A 21406-nucleotide genomic window follows, 5' to 3' on the forward strand; every position below is an offset into this window, starting at 1 on the left:
ACTCCTGCACATCAGGTAGCGAACGTTTGATGCCCTTACAATTAAATGATAAGAGAGAGAGAGAGAGAGAGATGAAGGAAGTTTGTCCACAATTATTATCATTTTTGAGTTTATTTATTCACTATTAATTTTTGAAACAAGGTTTAACACAATAAGCCACTATTGAAAACCTCTAGGGTTTAGGTAATAGTTGGCGAGATCGCGCGGACCGATCCGCGTTTGCTTAATACTATTATTACATACTTAGTTACATTTTCCTGTCGAAGCTGTTATTGTATCTATCGTTTATCAAATGACTGCGCAACATTCCATTTTGTTGTCATAACAGTTTCAATTTTCAATCATGCGAAAACATTTTCACTTACGTACTTCATTCCCAGACCATCAATTAATTTAGTGTTACCATCACGTTCCGCGATTGTTGAGCTATTTACGGTACTAGCTAAATTGGTTGATCAATACTTACGCTGTGGGATGTCCAGTTTAGCTAGAACCCTAAATGGGTCAACAATCACGGAGCGAGACTTTTACCTTAAACCTGTCGTTGTCGGTTCCCGTGGTGAGCAGGTTGTGGTCCGTCACGAAGAAAGGTCGCGACACCGCGTAGAATCCCACCGTGATCGCGACATCTACAGACATTTAATAATCTGATAGTAGAATACATATACCTGCAATGCATGCAGGTCTTTCAATGACGCAATATTTAACAGTGAAAATAGCAAACAAATGTGCCGTTTCTGCCACGGTGTTACGAAAGCATCCGTTACAAATAACAGCAATCTTAATCCATATAGTATCCTATTATTACATTTCGATTTGAACAAGTCAAAGCCATGGAAATTGCTTAAACCCATATATTCACTAGAAAAGAGCTGATGATCTTCAAACTCCACAAGATATTATCACTAAATAGCCAATGACACTCGATCAAGTAAACGTTAACATAGCTAAAAAATATATATAGGTTTATCTGTTTGGACCCCTCTTTTTGTGTCCTATTTGAAAACAGGTCGACAGAACTATGAAAATTAGGATCATATTTAGCTTCGTTCAGTTATTGATAGAGAACGGAGTTTTCGTGGCACATTTGAATTGTCGTAGTGACTTTTTAAATGTAGAGGTAAACAACAGGCGGTTTTATCGCTAAAGAGCGATCTATTGATATTATATAAAAACTACTCAAAAATTATCTGAAAGAGATCGTTCTTTAGTAATAAGACCGCTTGTTATTTACCTTTACTTTTAATCTTCTTTAATAATGTTGTGTTCTATATTGTATCGATATATATTGTATAACGCAAGTCGATAAATGAGAAGTCACTATGACAATTCAAAAGTGCCACGAACACTGGACTTATTGAGTTTTACTCACACTTGGCAATTATATTGTCTATGAAGCCCATGCCAACGCGGAAATTGAGGAAGTTCCGCAGGTGTCGCGTCAGCTTGTAGAAGCTCGCCAGAACTGTCAGCTGCTCGCGGTGGTTGCCCTGCAAACATACATATCTTATAAATACACAATAACACACTTGTCGTTAATTCGGCTTCTTTTTCGTCCGTCAAAACGATCAGCCACAAGAGTGTGCAGAATGAAGAATCGTGCAATATATTGGGCCCACTTCACCACACTCTTTCGGAACAGACTATGGAATTTATATAGGTATGAAACACAGACATTGGACGTCACGGGTCAAGTTACCTACTCTTTGGTCCACGTTTTTCCAAATTTTAAATACAGTCAACATCCCTATTCTACGACACGTGCAGGTGCGGTCAAGGAGTGATTTCTGTGCAGCTTCGTGCCTAGACAAATGTTTTTTACACTACGTCGGTGGCAAACAAGCATCCGGCCCGCTTGATGGGATGAGGTTTCCTTTATTAGCAGCTAATAGGCACGTAGATAAAATACTAACAACGGCAGATTGAATCTATCTACATTTACGAGGCGAATTTCTGACTAAACCAACCGAATTTAATTTTAACATAAGCTAAGCGTGCACGGCAGTGGAAATCTGGCTTTTACATAAATAAACCCCCAAACAGAAACAAATCTTTAGTGTCTAATGTGCCTATATCGATTCCTTGGTTTGAAACAGTACATAATTGCCCATAAATATTCTCTTGAACGAATAAATACTATCTTTGGTACTAGTACATCCTCATTATGTTAAGTCAAACATGTTTTGCATATGACAAATTAATTAATAAACATACAACAATGGAAAACTAGTTTTGTAATAATGTTGACAATGTCAAACATATGCAGAAATATTATGTATTAAAATAAAATGTTTATAAAAATACTAACAAAGAAACATTCAAGGTCGAGAAGGTTAGTGTACGATACACATTCGCGTACTATTTCATTTACTCGGAACAAAATTATTGAACAATTGAAAAAAAATTAAAGAATATTTCTAAAACTGGCAATTCGAGTAATCAGAAAAATGATTTTTTTTTAAACGAAAAATATTTTTTATTGGAAAAGGTTTCTCACAGGAAACGTTGAGTCTGATGATAGAATCCTGGAGAAGACGAGGGAATTTTAAATATTATAAGCACACCTATAAATATTGTGATTTAGTTATTATTTAATACTAAATCATGTATTTGCTCTCAAAGAGAATCATTCACGAATTCCACTTCATCTGCAGACGAATACCATAAAATGATGGTATTGTATACGCTACGCAGCGTTCACGATTAACATGTTGACAACGCGGGCTGGTGCACCAATTCGCTTACACGAAACTTAACAGAACGAAACATTATAGCACAGTTAATAATAAAATATAAGATTATTGAATAGATTAAATTAGTTATACTGAAGTCATTATTTAAATCATCACTATAAAAATAAAAGTCATACATTGCGTTCAAATACTGGCTTAGGGACACTACAAGGTTTTTTGCCAAAACCATCAACACTATCCGCAAATACGTCAATCTACGGGGTATCAATGGATATGACATTGAAGAGAGTGCGCTCAGGCCCTGGCAACATCTGTTCTTGTTGAACATTACCTGATAGAAAGCGATTTCTTCCGAATTCGTGATAAGCCTGGAGTTTACGTATCTAAATTCGCCTTCTAATTTTTGTTCTTGGACGGTGAGACGGGCTGCAAAAGAAAATAAAACCTTTCACAATATTGGTTGAGAGCTTACAATTAAACACAAGTTTTCTATAATACGATGTGGTTATTAATATAATCCAGTCTTTTTATATGTATATTTAACTGACCTGTAGGCTTTCTGAGGTACGTCAGGAACACTCCTGACACCAGTAGGTACGCCATCATTATTCCAGGAGTCTGAAAAAAAAGTTTAATGATTTTCGTTACCAGTGTATCATTCAATTTTCGGCCACAATAGGCTAAGAAGCGTTGATGGCCTAGCGGTAAGAGCGTGAGGCTTTCAATCCGGAGGGCGCGGGTTCAAATCCCGGCTCGTACCAATGAGTTTTTCGGAACTTATGTACGAAATATCATGTGATATTTACCAGTCGCTTTTCGGTGAAGGAAAACAGCGTCAGGAAACCAGACTAATCCCAATAAGGCCTAGTTTACCCCCTCTGGGTTGGAAGGTCAGATGGCTTTCGTAAAAACTAGTGCCTACGCCAATTCTGGGGATTAGTTGTCAAGCGGACTGCAGGCTCCCATGAGCCATGGCAATAATGCCGGGACAACGCGAGGAAGAAGAATAGGCTCGAGCATGACTTTAGACAGTCTACAGAGCGAGAACTAGCATGTATCGCGTAGTAGGGAGGGACAGCATTATTCGTTACCTTCCACTATCATTCTTACATAGTAGTATGAGTACTATGTACTAGAATTAAGTAACAGGTGTTATAGAAATCAATAATGACCTGTTACTTGATTCAAAATTCATCGATATAATATCACTACATAATACGATACAATACGATATATATAAGTACTTATAATACGATATAATAGTACATTCACAAGTTCAAGAGACAGTTTTGTCAATATCTGTGGTTTTCAAGCCCACTTAATAACAAATAGTAGACTGTTAACCAAGGGATTAAACGCACTCATTTCTGTCGAGGTAATCCGAGACTGAAATGGTGCCTTTCACCGAGTTAAATACTCTAAATTTCATTTCTAATTCGAGAAAGTAAAATACACAAGTATTTAAATAAAAACATGACCAAATATTAAGTTTTAAAGTATTTTTTGAGGATACTTTCAAAGTAAAATGCTCTAGAGCAGAAACGTATAACGTTCTGCACACTTCATAGAACAACAATTACCCACCTTCAGATCATGAGAAATGAAAAGATTCTTACACTGACGCCCAGATTAACGGTGAGCCTGTACAGATAGATGCCAATGTCCAGGATCGGCTTACTGATGTTGCTGTACAGGTCCACGACGGTCTCGCAGAACTTGTCTATGTCCGTGGTGAGCAGTTGGTCCGCGTTCGATATCCGGTTGTCCAGGTTCGTCACTTGGTAGTATGTGAAACCCCTGAAACGGGAAATATGTAGGTTATTATTGTTGTTAGTTAATTAGCTTGATTTCTTCGCTCCCCTTCCGACGGCCTATTGAAGAGTGGCGTACTTGAAGAGATGAGATGAGAAGAGAAGAGAGATGTTCAGCTCAGCAATGGGCGATAAAAGTCTGATATGAAACGCCTTCTTGAGTTCAATGAAATAGAAAATGTTTTATGTTGGAATAGTCTTTATTTAGTTTTATTTTAAATCAATTTAAATTAAATATCCTTGATTGAGAATCAGCTATATTTATTATTTAGACTTGACCGCAGTGGCGGGGCAAGACCAAAATTTTATGTGGGCAACTTAATAACAAATAGTAGACTGTTAACCAAGGGATTAAACGCACTCATTTCTGTCGAGGTAATCCGAGACTGAAATGGTGCCTTTCACCGAGTTAAATACTCTAAATTTCATTTCTAATTCGAGAAAGTAAAATACACAAGTATTTAAATAAAAACATGACCAAATATTAAGTTTTAAAGTATTTTTTGAGGATACTTTCAAAGTAAAATGCTCTAGAGCAGAAACGTATAACGTTCTGCACACTTCATAGAACAACAATTACCCACCTTCAGATCATGAGAAATGAAAAGATTCTTACACTGACGCCCAGATTAACGGTGAGCCTGTACAGATAGATGCCAATGTCCAGGATATTTATTATTTAGACTTGACCGCAGTGGCGGGGCAAGACCAAAATTTTATGTGGGCAAGGTACATTTAGCGAGGCCCTCTGGTGGCGTAAGAAATAACGAACATTTTTACGTGTGTCCGAGATATAAGTATTTACACCGTGTCCAATAAGTTCGAATACAGTTATGATCCTTAATAAAATAAATTTACGCGTAGTTTATGTTATGAAAATTATATTAAATGAAAGCCACATTTATATACAATATTTACAACAAATGTTTTGGAATAACTCCACCTTTAACTTTTTTTACAAGTTTCAAACGTTTCTCAAAAGAGTCACAAGCGGCACGCACCGCATCCATCGGCATATCGTCCCATATTTGCATGATAACCTTTTTAAAATGGCTCAGGTTTGCGACTTTATAATTATTTAGTTTCGAGAGCATGTATGACCATACGAAATAATCTAGTACGTTTAAATCTGGAGAACTTGGTGGCCATTCAGTTTTCGGCAAAAAATCGGTCAAATTAGCCTTGCACCCAGGGACCGGACCCGCTTACCCTAACCCGTTCAAAAACCCGGGTTATTGTAAAGCTGTGTTCCAAAAACCGCTTCATTTCGGTAAGCTTTTGATTGGCTTACCGGTTAAGAAACTAATCCTTTTATTTGAATTAATTCAGGTTAGCGCTTACCGATATTAAAAACCCGGGAAAGGGTTACCGCTTCAAGCGCTGATTAAATACGAACAAGCTGTTTTAACTTTTACGTGAACTGCATATGGTCTATTAACGTAGCGCCCGACGCGAAACACGGCGGTTCAATTCCCTACGTGCACGTGCGAGTGCGCGGCGCGGCGCGGCGGCAGTCGGTATTTGTCAAAGGCTTTGTAATTTGCCGACCTAATATTGCTAATTCAAACAAAAGTGTACGTTAAGTCAAGTAGCGCACAACGTAGATTTCAAAACACATGCTAAAGTTTAAGGCAAATTACCTAATATGGTAAGGCGTTGCATTGATTTTGGTATATTTTTGTTTAGTACCTATTACTCCTATTATAGTCACTTTCGTTATCGTTAGCTGTCTGTGCACATCTCCTGTATCAGTGGAACTCATCAATGGCTTCTAATAATTTTATCGAGTTCGGGCTCATTTTAAAGGTCTTGACGAGTTCTTTACGATACACATGGTGAAGAGGGTCTGATGGTGGAATCGGAAGGTGTCGATGGAACTCATCGATAACTACTAATAATGCTATCGAGTTAGGGCTCATTTTAAAGGTCTTGACGAGTTCTTTACGATACACATGGTGGCGAGGGTCTGATGGTGGAATCGGAAGGTGTTGACGGAACTCATCGATAACTAGTAATGCTATCGAGTTTGGGCTCATTTTAAATATCTTGACGAGTTCTTTACGATACACATGGTGGCGAGGGTCTGATGGTGGAATCGGAAGGTGTCAGTGGAACTCATCGATAACTACTAGTAATGCTATCTAGTTTGGGCTCATTTTAAAGGTCTTGACGAGTTCTTTACGATACACATGGTGGCGAGGGTCTGATGGTGGAATCGGAAGGTGTTGATGGAACTCATCGATAACTACTAGTAATGCTATCGAGTTTGGGCTCATTTTAAATATCTTGACGAGTTCTTTACGATACACATGGTGGCGAGGGTCTGATGGTGGAATCGGAACGTGTTGATGGAACTCATCGATAACTACAAGTAATGCTATCGAGTTTGGGCTCATTTTAAAGGTCTTCACGAGTTCTTTACGATACACATGGTGGCGAGGGTCTGATGGTGGAATCGGAAGGTGTTGATGGAACTCATCGATAACTACTAGTAATGCTATTGAGTTTGGGCTCATTTAAAATGTCTTGAAGAGTTCTTTACGATACACATGGTGACGAAGGTCTGATAGTGAAATCGGAAGTTGTCAATGGAACTCATCGATGACTTCCCATAATGCTATCGAGTTTAAGCTCATTTTAAATGTCATGACGAGTTTTTTACGATACACATGGTTGAGGTTCATCATTTTTGAAAACCACATTCCCTAAAACCTATAAAACGACATCCATGACAACTTTTATGACAAGTTGCATGGCCGCCATCTTGGATTCCAAAATAGTCATGACTTTCGAAATCCGCACTCCCTAAAACCTATAAAACGACATCCATGACGACTTTTATGACAAATTGCATGGTCGCCATCTTGGATTCCAAAATAGTCATGATTTTCGAAATCCGCACTCCGTAAAACCTATACAACGACATCCATGACTATTTTTCTGACATATTTCATGGTCGGCATCATGAATTCCAAAATGATCATCTTTTTCGAAATCCGCACTCTCTAAAACCTATAAAACGACATCCATGACGACTTTTATGACAAATTGCATGGTCGCCATCTTGGATTCCAAAATAGTCATGATTTTCGAAATCCGCACTCCGTAAAACCTATACAACGACATCCATGACTATTTTTCTGACATATTTCATGGTCGGCATCATGAATTCCAAAATGATCATCTTTTTCGAAATCCGCACTCTCTAAAACCTATAAAACGACATCCATGACGACTTTTATGACAAATTGCATGGCCACCATCTTGGATTCCAAAATAGTCATGATTTTCGAAATGCGCACTCCCTAAAACCTATAAAACGACATCCATGACGATTTTTATGACGTAGTACATGGTCACCATCTTGGACTCCATCCATGACGACTTTTATGACAAATTGCATGGCCGCCACCTTGGATTCCAAAATAGTCATGATTTTCGAAATCTGCACTCACTAAAACTTATATAACGACATCCATGACGATTTTTATGTCATTGTACATGGTCACCATCTTGGACTCCAAAATGGTCATCTTTTTCGGAATCTGCACTCCCTAAAACGTATGAAACGACATCCATGACGACTTTTATGACAAATTGCATGGCCGCCATCTTGGACTCCAAAATGGTCATCATTTTCGAAATCCGCACTCCCTAAAACGTATAAAACGACATCCATGACGACTTTTATGAAAAATTGCATGGCTGCCATCTTGGATTCCAAAATAGTCATGATTTTCGAAATCCGCACTCCCTAAAACCTATAAAACGACATCCATGACGATTTTTATGACATAATACATGGTCACCATCTTGGACTCCATCCATGACGACTTTTATGACAAATTGCATGGCCGCCATCTTGGATTCAAAAATAGTCATGATTTTCGAAATCTGCACTCCCTAAAACCTATATAACGACATCCATGACGATTTTTATGACATAGTACATGGTCACCATCTTGGACTCCAACATGGTCATCTTTTTCTAAATCTGCACTCCCATAAACCTAAAAACCGATTTACATGACGACTTTTATGACTTACTGCATGGCCGCCATCTTGTATTCCAAAATCGTCATCATTTTCGAAATCGGAACTCCCTAAAACCTAAAAATGATGATTTTTATGACAAAGTGTGTGGCCGCCATCTTACTAAAACCGGATACAAATAAGCATCTATATAGTAAGTCAACATTAACGAAAAGTACTTTTAAAGTACATATGGTGCTACTTTACCGCACTAGTGCGAAAATTAGCATATTACGTTACTGTGTCGAACATTTAAAGGGCCATATGTACTGTAAAACGTTGTACGATACATGTGCGAATAGGTAATTCGCAACTCGTGTCGATTTAAAACACTCCCTTCGGTCGTGTTTTAATTCATCGCCACTCGTTTCGAATTTCCTATTTTTCGCACTTGTATCGTAATGTACTATTACGTCGGTAGTTACAATATAACTATCGAATCAATTACGTAATGCCCATCTCTGCCGCGGTGCCGCAGCGGTTGGGGAAAGGCGCGGGAGAGGGGTACGGCTTACCCTAAACCGAAAGGTTACCGGTTAGTACACGCAAAACACAAACCGAATCAGCTCCTGTAAGCGGTAACCACTTGTTACGATTAGGTTAATCTGAATAATACGGGTTAATCATTATTGTTGGGTAACCGGTTGAACGGGTTACCCAAACGATTAGCTTATCATATGAAGGGGTTACCCATTCGAACGGGTAAGCCAAATGAACGGGTTTTCCGGTCCCTGCAGTTGCACCAAGCTTGAACAGCGTTTGCCGTATGCGACGGAGCTCCGTCTTGTTGGAAAACATAATAATCGTCTGCAAACATATTTTTTAAATTTGGGGCAACATTTTTCTCCAAAACCTCCGATTTATAGTATGCCGCATTGATTTTGACGCCTTTATCAATAAAAACTAGAGGCAGTTTGCCCCTCTTACAAAGAGCACCCCAAACCATCACTGATGGTGAGCTCTGGAACCTAGGCACATTCTTTTCATACTCTGGAATGTCTTCTATCCGTGCTGCCCACAACCGGTCGTTCTGGGCGTTATGAGGCTGCTCTAACACAAAGAGTTTCTCGTCTGAGAAAACAAATTCGTCACCTGCGTGCCAAGAAAGTATGGTGCTACATCTTTCTACTCTCTTTTTCTTGGTTGCATCTGAAATGCCATGTACTTTTCGTTTTTTATAAGCATGACATCCAAGATCTTTTTTCAATATATTATGTACAGATCCCCTGGAAATTTTCAGATCAGCAGCTAATTTTCTAATAGATCGGTGTTTTTTCCGCCGAATTCGCTCTCTTATAGCCTTTACCACTTTTTCAGTTCTAGCTGAGCGGGGCCGACCGGATCTTTTCCTGTCCTCTGTAGAAGAGATCTCTTTATACCTTTTTATAGTAGTATAAACCAGATTCCGTTTAATTCCATGCGGTTGTAACGCCTTGAATATAGCACATGGCCTGTCGCCTTTAAGGAATTTTCTAATAATTTCATCACGAACGTACTTCATCGTGTATTCAAGCCAAACTAAAAATACGTGACTCATGAAATTATAGTACTATGTTTATGTCAATATACTTTTTAAATTAAAATAAGAATTTTATATCCAGCGATCCGTATGTCTATACAGCAAGTGCTAAAAGTTTGTATTCGAACTTATTGGACACGGTGTATTTGAGGCGCGAGGCCCCTCGGACTGCGAGGCCGTAGGCGGTGGCCCACGTCGCCCACGCCTAACGCCGCCTCTGCTTGACGGGGTTACAGATCTCGTTTGTATGGTTAGTCCCGTGCTCGAAGGGTGATAAACGTAAAATTCGTTGTTCTTATAAAATTAAAACATTGTAAACATATGTTAAACACTTGGGGTTGGGGTGACAAGCCGAATAGAACTTAATTATGGCTTGGTTTGTAGATGATCTCGTTCGTCAGTTTTAGGGGCTTAGACTTCGTCCCTGACGGGTAACTATACCAACCACCTCGAAAAGAAATTATACATAGGTGCAAAACATTGCCGCCATACGCCAAAAGAAATTTTCGAACAAATAAGCTGTAATAGCACGGTATAATTCGTTTCAATCGTGTTAGTTAAAAATGTTAAAGTGGAAATTTACTGACATTTTAAGGATTCATAGTACCTGGGCGACCGAGCTTTGCTCGATTATAACTATTTATTGTAATATGGTGATGTATAGGTGATAATCTACATAAACTTAAAAAGTAAAATGTGAACTGACAATTATTATTATTTACAATCGATTTCTGTGTAGATCAGGTGTTTGATTTCAGTGATCCTAAAAACTGATATGATTTTTTTATATCTCAATAAAATAAAAACTCGAAAGCATAAATCTTATTCACGTAACCAGTATACGCGGGATACACCGTATACGCGGGAGCAACAACGGGATCCTGAAAATGATAGCCGAGCGGTTAGATTCTGGTATTTTGGGACGATTTATCGAATTGCATGTTCACAAACGTGCAGTTCGGTAAATCGGCCAAGATAATCAGCAATCTAAAGTTACCTAATTTAATTTATGTAATTTATTGTGCGGAAGGTAACATAACATAGGTTGTAAGTTGATACACAGTTGACTAACAAATATGGACTGTATTAATTGTCTGAGAATAAATAATTTTTATTTTATTTATTTAGTATAGGTCAAGGTTAGACACATTTATGAGAAATGTGTGGATATATATATATATATATATTATATAAGAAAATATATAAGACATACGCTACCTACTCTATTTTTAGAAATACACCCCCGGCGAAGGGAGGTAAAATGACCGAATTGGACGCGGTCGTACTGTTGTGCACATGTACATTCACACTTCACGTTAAAGCAAGTGCTGCCATCTAGCGTTCTCGTACGTTTTCTTGTGCATAGTAGGATTAGTAGGTTTTGCCATCTTGGACACATTGGAAACATAAACTTCGCATTTACACCTCGCGTCAAAAATCTGTCGTCTCCTGTGCTGCCCCCTACAGTTTATGTACGCTCCCTATAGGAAACAGTATATTAGAACGCTCATTTGTTTCTTGCATAGAAAATGCATGGCGTAGTAGGTACTTTATAGTTAAAAAAAACCGGCCAAGAGCATGTCGGGCCACGCTCAGTGTAGGGTTCCGTAGTTACTCTCCCGTCACAATAAGCTAAACTGGAGCTTAAAGTGTAGTAAATGGTACCTTTCACCCGAGTTAAACAAATAGGCAAATTTGCATAATCAGTACCTAATTAAAGTAAGTCTTTTTACTATGAAGGGAAAACTTTTTGCGATAACTCAAAAACAGCTAAACTGATCATGTCCGCTATAGTTTTCATTTAATGTATTTCTTAAGCTCTACTTCCACGATTTTTTTCATATTTTTTGGACCTATGGTTCAAAAGTTAGAGGGGGGGGGACACATTTTTTTTTTCTTTCGGAGCGATTATCTCCGAATATATTCACTTTATCAAAAAATGTTTCTTGAAAACCCCTATTAGTTTTGAAAGACCTTTCCAACGATACCCCACACTCTAGGGTTGAAGCGAAAAAAAAAATTCATCCCCACTTTACGTGTAGGGGAGGTACCCAAAAAAAAATTAAATTTTTAGATTTTATTGTACGACTTTGTCGGCTTTATTGATTTATATATCCATGCCAAATTTCAGCTTTCTAGCACTAACGACCACGGAGCAAAGCCTCGGACAGACAGACAGACAGACAGACAGACAGACAGACAGACAGACAGACAGACGGACATGGCGAAACTATAAGGGTTCCGTTTTATGCCATTTGGCTACGGAACCCTAAAAACCATAGTGTGTTATATTTTCATTAAACATAGGACGAAAAATACAACACAATTCACGTACTTAAATTTATTTGCATATCGTTAAACTTGACACCAACCAAATGAGTTCCTAATTAAGTTATTTAAAAATACTTTAATTGTTCTCTCCATGACAGGTTAGGTCACAAAAACCTGTTTGCGGAATCACGGTTCTGCTTCGCAGTCCGCACGTACACATAGACCTTATACTTATGATACGACTGATGAGACAAAGATTATGCAATGCTTTGATTTCAATCAAACTCTTAAAATGACATGAAAATGTTCAACACGAAACTTAAGTACCTATGAAGTAAATCCATGATTATGACAAGATATTAGTAAAGCTAATGTCAGGTAAAGTTTTCGGCTTGGGCTAGTAACTCTAGCAAAAATTTCACCGTCAGAGATTCATTCAAAGTTTGCGTAGGAACGTGTTTTATTATGACCTTCAAGTCCCGTGTCGTTGTAAAATTCATGGACCGTATTTAGCTATTTTTATATATTTTATATGTTTAAATATTTATATATTCAAATTTATATTATTATATAGGTAGGTAGCCTTTTTTATATATCCAAATTTAAAAAGGCATTGCTAACATTGACTTATTATCGTGACATATGATTGCATAAATAATGTATTGTTAGAACTTGCACGTCTATTAATTCAGTTAGACTATGCTATGCTAGAGTTCTCGCATCAAAATCACCTACCTACTAGTAGGTAAGAATAAATCATTGAACTCTTCCGTGCACGTGTGCGCATAGACAACTGTTATTTGCACTTCATTTTTTCTAATCTGCAATAACACTCACTTCTATGTGCCAGCTAGTGTATACCTAACGTAGGATAACATGGATACAAAAGTATTCCAGTTAATATTCTAAAATTGCGATAATATCCGATTTTTCGCAAGTATAATAAATTGAAATCTTCGTACGTTTCTTCCGCACGATTTAGCGTCACTATACGATAATAAGAACAAATAATAGATGATCAAACGAACTTCTCAAACCAAACCACATTGCTTTTGTACTTTTAAATAGACCGATCGCTCAAAAAGTTTATAAAAGGAATTTAAATCCAGCCGATTTGATTTGGTAACACAAATGCATGTAAATAACGTGAGTCAAAGTATAACGAAACGACCCCTGATCCTGCGTTTACGCTTGTAATTAAATTGAACATAAACATGATTCACCTACAACAGCTTTAAAGGACCTTAAATGAAGGTAATATAATTTAAAATAGCTAGAGAACATTGTAACTTGATGAACAACTTGGTTATACGCCGCAATAATACATATTAGTTTTGTTATGGATTCCAAGCGACTCCGCAGGTGTTTATTGGCTTGATCGTCTGCGGAGATAAATATGAAAAATAAATATAAAAGTTATGATTAACGGAAAAACTATTTCCTAACGTTACGGTCTTAAACATATGACTGTTAGTCGTCGATATATTGAACGAGACGGGATTTTTATTTTTGGACTTCCCCAGATTTGTTCATTGTTTTTCTTTATGTCAGTGAAATTATTTTTTGCCAAAAAAGTTTTTTTATGCAAGCTTTCGATACAAGCTGTTCTTTTCGTTCAACAGTCCACTAAGGGCGTTACTACGCCAATCGATCGATAATCGGTCGACGGCATCGATCATTAGATCAGATCGATGGTACCAGAATATTGCACTGTCACCCGATTCATATAAGTATGTGAAATTTCAGTTCAATCGAAAAGTGGGAAGTGGATCTAATTTATCTTGCAGATGTGATTAGATTACAGACAAACCGAAAATGGGACAGGTGAAACTAAATAAAAGCTTGTAAAAACTTCAAGAGCCTGGCGAATCTTTAAGCGTTCGCACGCATCTAGTGGTTTAGCCTTTGTATTTGGCATCTAATTCGCATCAGCGGTTCAAGCGTTAAGGTACAGTAGGTTCAGAAAACGGATTTAAAAAAGTCGTAGCACTTTTTTGGATCACAATACGGCTGTCATACATTTAATAAGCAATCTTGAGGCCTTTTTCGAGGACCTGTATCGGTTCGAATCCCGAGTTAGACTTTCGTTCGATAGAAAAAAATCAGAAACATAGGTTTATTAGGTCTAAAATGCACTTAATTTTTTTTAAACAAATTATGCACAAATCCTAAAAATATAAAATTTGTAATCGGCAATATCATGTTTGAAGGAACGTATCGATTACTTTTTTATTTCTTTCATCGTGCAAAATATAAAATTAAAAAAACATGATATCCGCGCTTCCGGGCACGCACTTCCATCTCGTTCACGATTACGCTCAGTGAGATTGAGAAAAGAACATGAACTTACTGCACCTTAAGATAGACTGACAGGCAGACGGAGTTGTTTTCGCATTATATGAATAATATTGGTAGCAATTTATTTCGTATATTCTTCAAATGTTGAAGAGCTCTACTAAAAACGTTTTTATTGAAATTCGGAATGATCGGGATGAAAAATCGAGCATAAAATCGCTAAATACGCGAGGAAAACATAAACTTTGTCTACGCGAACATATAACTGTAGGTACTAAGAAAATATTTATTTTCAGAACTGAAATGTCTGAACAATTATTTTTATTACCTACTTATATAATAACTAGTAATAACGCAAGTATGAGATACCGTAATCGCAGGTCACTCAAGTTTAAGAGGAAACATTAGTGGTCATTTCTCCATCTCCATACAAACGTTCTCGACATTTTCCTCGCTGGATTTTGGCCCTAGGTCTATATTTATTTATATGAGTTCAATATGACCAGTACCTGTATGTTTTGCTTTTTTGATATCTTGACTTGTTTTTATAAGAATTAGGTTATTTAAAAAAAAAAACGCTAAAAACGGCCAAATAAATGCGCCGTAATCAGACGCTTAGCATACAAAATCGGTAATAATAAACGCAAAAATCAAAAAGGTCGGAAACAGATAATTTCTTTCTCATTTCGTTCCCAAAATTTCGTACACTTGGTTAAGTTTTGGAGGCGGAAAATGTCGAGAACGAAGCCTCTATTTCTGAGATGTTTTCGCCTAAGCTGCAGTTGTCCTTATCGCACTAATTTTAGGAGCTACCCTCGTCAGCGCAACGGAGATATTTACCGAAAATTCTCAAATCTGAGAAGAGACTAAGCTGGCATTTTACTTTTTAAACCCTGCCATTTTGGCTGTGTGGCATTTACAGCGTTACAGTGGCACAAAGGGCAAAGTACAAAGATTACATACATACTGATATCGATTGCAAACATTACGAGATAAAATGCGATTCAAGTACTTACTTCATGTATTGCTGGTACAGATATAGTGAAAGGTTTGTCCGTATTCTTAATTTACATTCTCCTATACTCCATTTCAATACATTGTTGACTAATGATATCTGCAATAAAAAATACACTGTAATTAAGGAAATTTCAGTATTAAATAGCTTTTTTGGCTATCCTTTTAAATATCCATTGATTGAGTCCTTAGTAGCCTAATAATTAACACTTACCATGGGCATTGCGGCAAAGAACTGCAGCAATCTGATTTTGAACTCCCGTTTGTTCATTGTGATAATAGACCTGCAAAACAAAATTTAGAGTAAAAGATATCCTTTATCTCCTGGCAGTGTTCTGGAAAGAGGCTATATTCATCATATCACATTCATCGCGTTGTCCCGGCTTTTTGCCACGGCTCACGCGAGCCTTGGGTCCGCTTGGCAACTAATCGTGAGAATAGGCACTAGTTTTTACGAAAGCAACTGCCATCTGACGTTCCAACCCCGAGGGTAAACTAGGCCTTATTGGGATTAGTCCGGTTTCCTCACGATGTTTCGCCGAAAAGCGACTGGTAAATATCATATTATATTTCGTGGATAAGTTCCGAAAAACGCTCCTTGGTACGAGTCGGGGTTTGAACCCGCGACCTCCGGATTGAAAGTCTCTTACCGCTACCAGCGGTGGTGGCCTCGCGTTAAGAGCGCTGGTGGCTATAACTATTTGAAAAAAAAACTTACAAAACTAGTCTATATATATATAAGAAAGGGAATAAAGTCCTGTAGGTTAGATAATATAGTTCATGTCACCCACGATGACGCGCAGATTTGTCAAGCCTAACCTTTAATAACATCACATTATGAGTCAAGGTACGCGTCTTCGTGAATGACACGATCAACATATAAAAAGGTACCTACTGTCAGCTGTCAGGTTCCACACAACAACAAAAAAACAAACCCTTTATTTGGTTTATTTTTTGTTTACATCCAAATAACACTTAAAAAACAGGTAAAAACTATGTTTATTTTTTTTTTGCTTCTTTTGGTCTTAAAAGTAATGGTTAACATTTTTGGGGTACTGTCCCTTCCTCTTTCATGGGGCAAAAGAATGAATGTTGTGTGTTGAATGACAATTATTTATTGTTTACTTCAAACAATAAATAATTGTCATACTACTTAGTCAGGTCATAATTTATGCCACAAAGATTTTTACTGATAAAAAAGTTATAGGTAGAGATTCCTTATTATTCGTATAATATGGGTTGAAAGCTTATTTAATGCTGCATTACTTACAATATAATTTAACGTACTTTCTATTCTACGTAATATTCGGAAAAAAGATATGAAAAAACATTTAATAAAAAATACGCTACCTACCTGTTTACAAGGTGATTTTGATTCCTATTGATTTATTTTTCTTTACATAAAATAAAAACTGGGTCTTTTATCTCTTTAAAAATATATAATTCATGTGTATTAAACTGCCAAAATTGCAACTGTCTATGTTTTTCCAAACCTACTCGTTGGATGGTAAAAAAAAGGAGGTAGGTCTAACGACAATCCTAAAGTAAACAAATATTAAATAAAATCGCGATCTAATTTTTTACTAGCCGGGTCCACACAGAGCGAGCATAAGCGCGAGGCAATTTCCTCACGCACAAACCGGCCAGTGTAGACGTGCCTCGGCCGAGGCGGTGCGTGCGTTTTTCTCGCCCGAGCGCGCCGCCTTGGCCGAGGCACGTCTACACTGGCCGGTTTGTGCGTGAGGAAATTGCCTCGCACGTACGTGCTTGCTCGCTCGCTCTGTGTGGACCCGCCTATTTATTTATTAAATAAACTAATTATATTATGTTTTGATCAGTATAAAACAAGCTTTCAAATCATGGCTAACTTATTTTATTCAAAGCTTTGTATTATATTTTATCAGTCAAAACTTTTGTGACAGAACTTATGACCTAAGTACATACATACAGTATGTCCCCAGCCATTGGACAAAGCCAAAATGTACATATGCATTAGGGTATTTAGAACCAGTATACAATGTATCATAACAACCGGTGTAGTGGTTTCGAAGAAATTAACAAATTACCATTTTTTACTTTGGAGCAGCCTGTATGTGTTAGTAGATCCTAAAGTAATATCCTCAAAGAATAGTATGGAAACTTCTTCGACCTTTTTATCTTTTTTATTGATGACACGAATAAGCTTCTGATTTTTGAAAAATGTCATCATTATCAAATATTTCAAACAAATTGTCAAAAACACTGCCAAAGATTAACACAGTGTGTTTATTTTTGTTGTCGATTATTGCAAATAACTTTTGTTCGAAAACTGTACCTATTTTTTTATCTTTTGTTCTAATTAATAAAATATTAACGTCAGAGCATTCCTGAGAAGTAACCCTACGTGGGATTTCAGGTTTGTCCAATGGCTAAGGACACCCTGTATATAAAAAAAACAATGTAACAGGTGATGTAACAAATATAACATATTTTTAATGTAATGTTTTTAGATAGTTTGGGGCAAAAATTACAGAAATGAAAAAATAAATCAGCATTTGAAATAAAACCTGTTGAATATATTTAACTACAGATAATATAACTTGAAATTGACGTAAATTGCTGATAGGATAGGCTGATAAAATTATGAAAGAATTCATTCATAAAGTCTCCATGAACTTTTACAGCTGATGGTACTTAGTAATGAAGATAAATTTGTTTGTTTGCGCTAGTTGTAAGTTCTACTGAATCGAAATATACCATATCTGCAATGTCATTCCTCATTGTTTTATTCATGTAACTGACCTGTGCTCTGATAGCCAAGTTTGGAATAATTAACTTGTAGAAAGACAATGTAATACAAAATCTGGGATTTTGTTAAAGTTACAGTTATGCCTCTTTTTAATATGCCTTCTATTTATATTATAGTTAAAAAAAACATGGTGATGCACCATGTTTTTCACCATGTTTTTTTTAAACTTCGTTTACTTCAGGGTATGGTTTAGTACATTTAAGGAAACTAAATGCCAAACATAATTCTCAATTATTTTTTTCATAGTAAGTTATTAAATGCTGCATATATATAGCATTGTTGCAACACAGGCATCCTATTTAACTCAACCAAATAATTGAAAACTATGACATATCAACATTATTTCGAACATCAATGGTCTGAGAAAGTTGTGTTTAGTAGCAAAAGTATTAACTCATACTGAACACCAATTGTTACGTAAACATACCCTAAAATGTACACACTCATATCAATTAAAAATAATTTATTGATTATCTCCAAAATGGAGATAATCAATAAAGACACCAGGTCTTTAAGAAAATAACTTAATTTAAGCCTGCAATTAATTAATGCTTGAAATGAATGGAGATAAAATAAAACATGGTGTATTTTACATAAACATATCTTCCTCCTATTTCTATAAATTCTGTAAAGGAAGAAAGAAATAAGTAGCTATATATTTGAATAATTTTATAATCTGTTTGCTTGAAATTAGTAAATTGCTATTGTAGTTCTTTATAATAATATCATGGTTGTGTATTTTATAAAGTAGCTGCACTGTTAATTAAAATAGTGTTTTAAAAATTATATTGTCAATTTATAACCATTTCTTTCTCAGAGTTGTGGTAAAACAAAAGTCTTATCTCAATCCAATGCCTAGAAGCTAATTTTATTCACTTACATAGATAAAAAATAATTAGTGATATAATTGCTAACATCAGTACACAATTGACTGGCATTGCAAGCTGATAAATAAATATTGAAAGCTGATAATTGGAATATTTGGTGATTTCCTGATTTCCTTTACAGCTATAAACAGTAGCTTTTGGTTCATGTATTTTAGTGTCCATATTTTTTATATTTTGAGCTAACTAGACTGGCAAGCTAACACCTGAAATTTCCTATGATAAATACAGTAATTATTATTTTGTAAGAAAAAAAAATACATTACTTTAACGTCACACCATAGTACTTACTGTATTGCTTATCTTTTTTACTTACCCCTCTATTAGAGTAGTATGCTGGATCAACCACAGATCGCACATGGACCTCGCTATCAGGGACAAAGCGATTAGTGTCATGAAACCACTTTCCTTCGACCAAAACCCTGGCACCATAATCTTCCATAATGCCTTCAGTTCAGCAAAAAACCTGGCATCCACTTGAGCTTTAGGTGACTTTTTATGTCTCTCCTTTATCATATATTGAATCTGTTCTTCAGGCGATAAACGGCCTGGTCTAACTCGTTTACTTTGGCTGCAAAATACGACATTTGTTTAATTCTCTTTATTCGCACATCACTACACTTTTAATTATCTTGTCAACAATAATGGAAAACCACTTACTTAACATCACTTTGTCAATCTCACCTTGATTGGAGCGAGTTTTTAATCGCCCATGCTCCGATTGCCGCGGAGGCTGCGAGGGCAATTTTAACATCGGTCCTACTTGTGATTTTACTGAAATTCGGCGCCATGTTTAATAGAAAAATGTAACACGCTAATTTCTAACAAGTAGCATCTATGTTTAATAAACTTTCATTAAGTACGCAGCACTACAATTAAGTGCGCATCGCACGTCAATGAACATTGTCAAGTCAAACTCGAAACTTGACTTGACGTCACGTCAACCTGACCCAAGTGACGTTAAGTCATTCTTGCCGTAAAGAAAAATGTTTTGCACACGGCGCGGGTCAATATTTTTGAACGTGTTATGTTATGGACGTTATGGTAGTCGACTGGGGGACTGCCTTCCACGAAAAACTAAAATATTTTGTTATCCGCCTCTCTATCGCTCTTGATTATTAGAGCGATAGAGAGGCAATTAAAGAAATTTCAATTTTCGTTTAAGCATGCGGTGGTATTAGTATTATGCGAACCAGCGTTAAATGCGATGCGTTTGTCGCATAAAACAACAGTGCGCTTAATAGCATACTTGCTTTGATCCTTATTCTATCACTAATATGTATTAAATCTCAAAAAGTGGCGCCATCTACTGGAGCATAGACCAAAGGTTTGGTGCCATTCGCTCGAAAATTCCGTAAATTTGCAAACAATAATAGAGCTTTATCTGCTACTTCTACTAAAAGTTTAGTAAGAGCTGGTAAGGTAAGAGCATCTGACACCTCGTTCGGTCATCTCCCCCAAAGAATATAATACTCACTAGGAGAAAAACGATAACTCCATACAAAAAAATGTCCCTTTCAAAAGTTCGTTTATACTAGTGACGCTCTCTTTGTATCTCAGTACTAAAATTGACAACCGGTTTAGCCTGGCGGGTTTTGGTAGGTAGTGATCCAGTTTTGGCTAGTGGTTCTGGGTTCGAATCCCGGCGACGGAATTTCTTTTTGTACTTTTTCATTTTTGTTGGGGTGAGGTTTTTAAATTAGCATTTCACAAATAAAAAAATTTTTGTTACATATTAATCAAAATCATAGGCATTTTTTGTCCTAAGAAATAATGATATCTATATTTTGAAGTTTTTTCAATATAAAAGGTAAACAGTTTATTATCAAGTTATAAATATTTTTATTCCTATATATTAGGATCAAAAAGGCTTAATCCGTTCGAAAAACATACAATATGCAGGAAGAAAGTCAATTTCTATACACATTTATGTATCGGACGGGGCTTAACTGTGACACTTCCATAAAATATCTACATACCTATACTTGGTCTTCTTCTTTTAAAATATGGCTTCCATCAAATCTATGAAAGCAAACCTTGTCAGTAGCAAAAGGCGGCAAATTTGAAAAATCGCGGGTTAGCATCACCGTTTTCGAATA

The 21406-nt window shown here is 36.6% G+C and overlaps 1 protein-coding gene across 1 annotated transcript in view; it reads right to left on the bottom strand.

Moving 5' to 3' along the window:
* LOC133519819 (ATP-binding cassette sub-family D member 3) overlaps positions 1 to 20216 on the bottom strand; it is a 35409-nt gene extending 15193 nt beyond the window's left edge. The window contains exons 1-9 of the mRNA XM_061853934.1: positions 19992 to 20216; positions 19624 to 19878; positions 15850 to 15919; positions 15638 to 15735; positions 4310 to 4490; positions 3242 to 3311; positions 3025 to 3119; positions 1373 to 1490; positions 532 to 629 (exon numbers count right to left, since the gene is read on the bottom strand). Coding sequence (XP_061709918.1) covers positions 532 to 629; positions 1373 to 1490; positions 3025 to 3119; positions 3242 to 3311; positions 4310 to 4490; positions 15638 to 15735; positions 15850 to 15919; positions 19624 to 19878; positions 19992 to 20098 — 1092 coding nt within the window. The 5' untranslated portion in view covers positions 20099 to 20216. The remainder of the gene's footprint in view (positions 1 to 531; positions 630 to 1372; positions 1491 to 3024; positions 3120 to 3241; positions 3312 to 4309; positions 4491 to 15637; positions 15736 to 15849; positions 15920 to 19623; positions 19879 to 19991) is intronic.
* Positions 20217 to 21406: the final 1190 nt, after the last annotated feature.

The sequence above is a fragment of the Cydia pomonella genome, chromosome 7 (assembly GCF_033807575.1).
Source record: "Cydia pomonella isolate Wapato2018A chromosome 7, ilCydPomo1, whole genome shotgun sequence".
Lineage (NCBI taxonomy): Eukaryota > Metazoa > Arthropoda > Insecta > Lepidoptera > Tortricidae > Cydia > Cydia pomonella.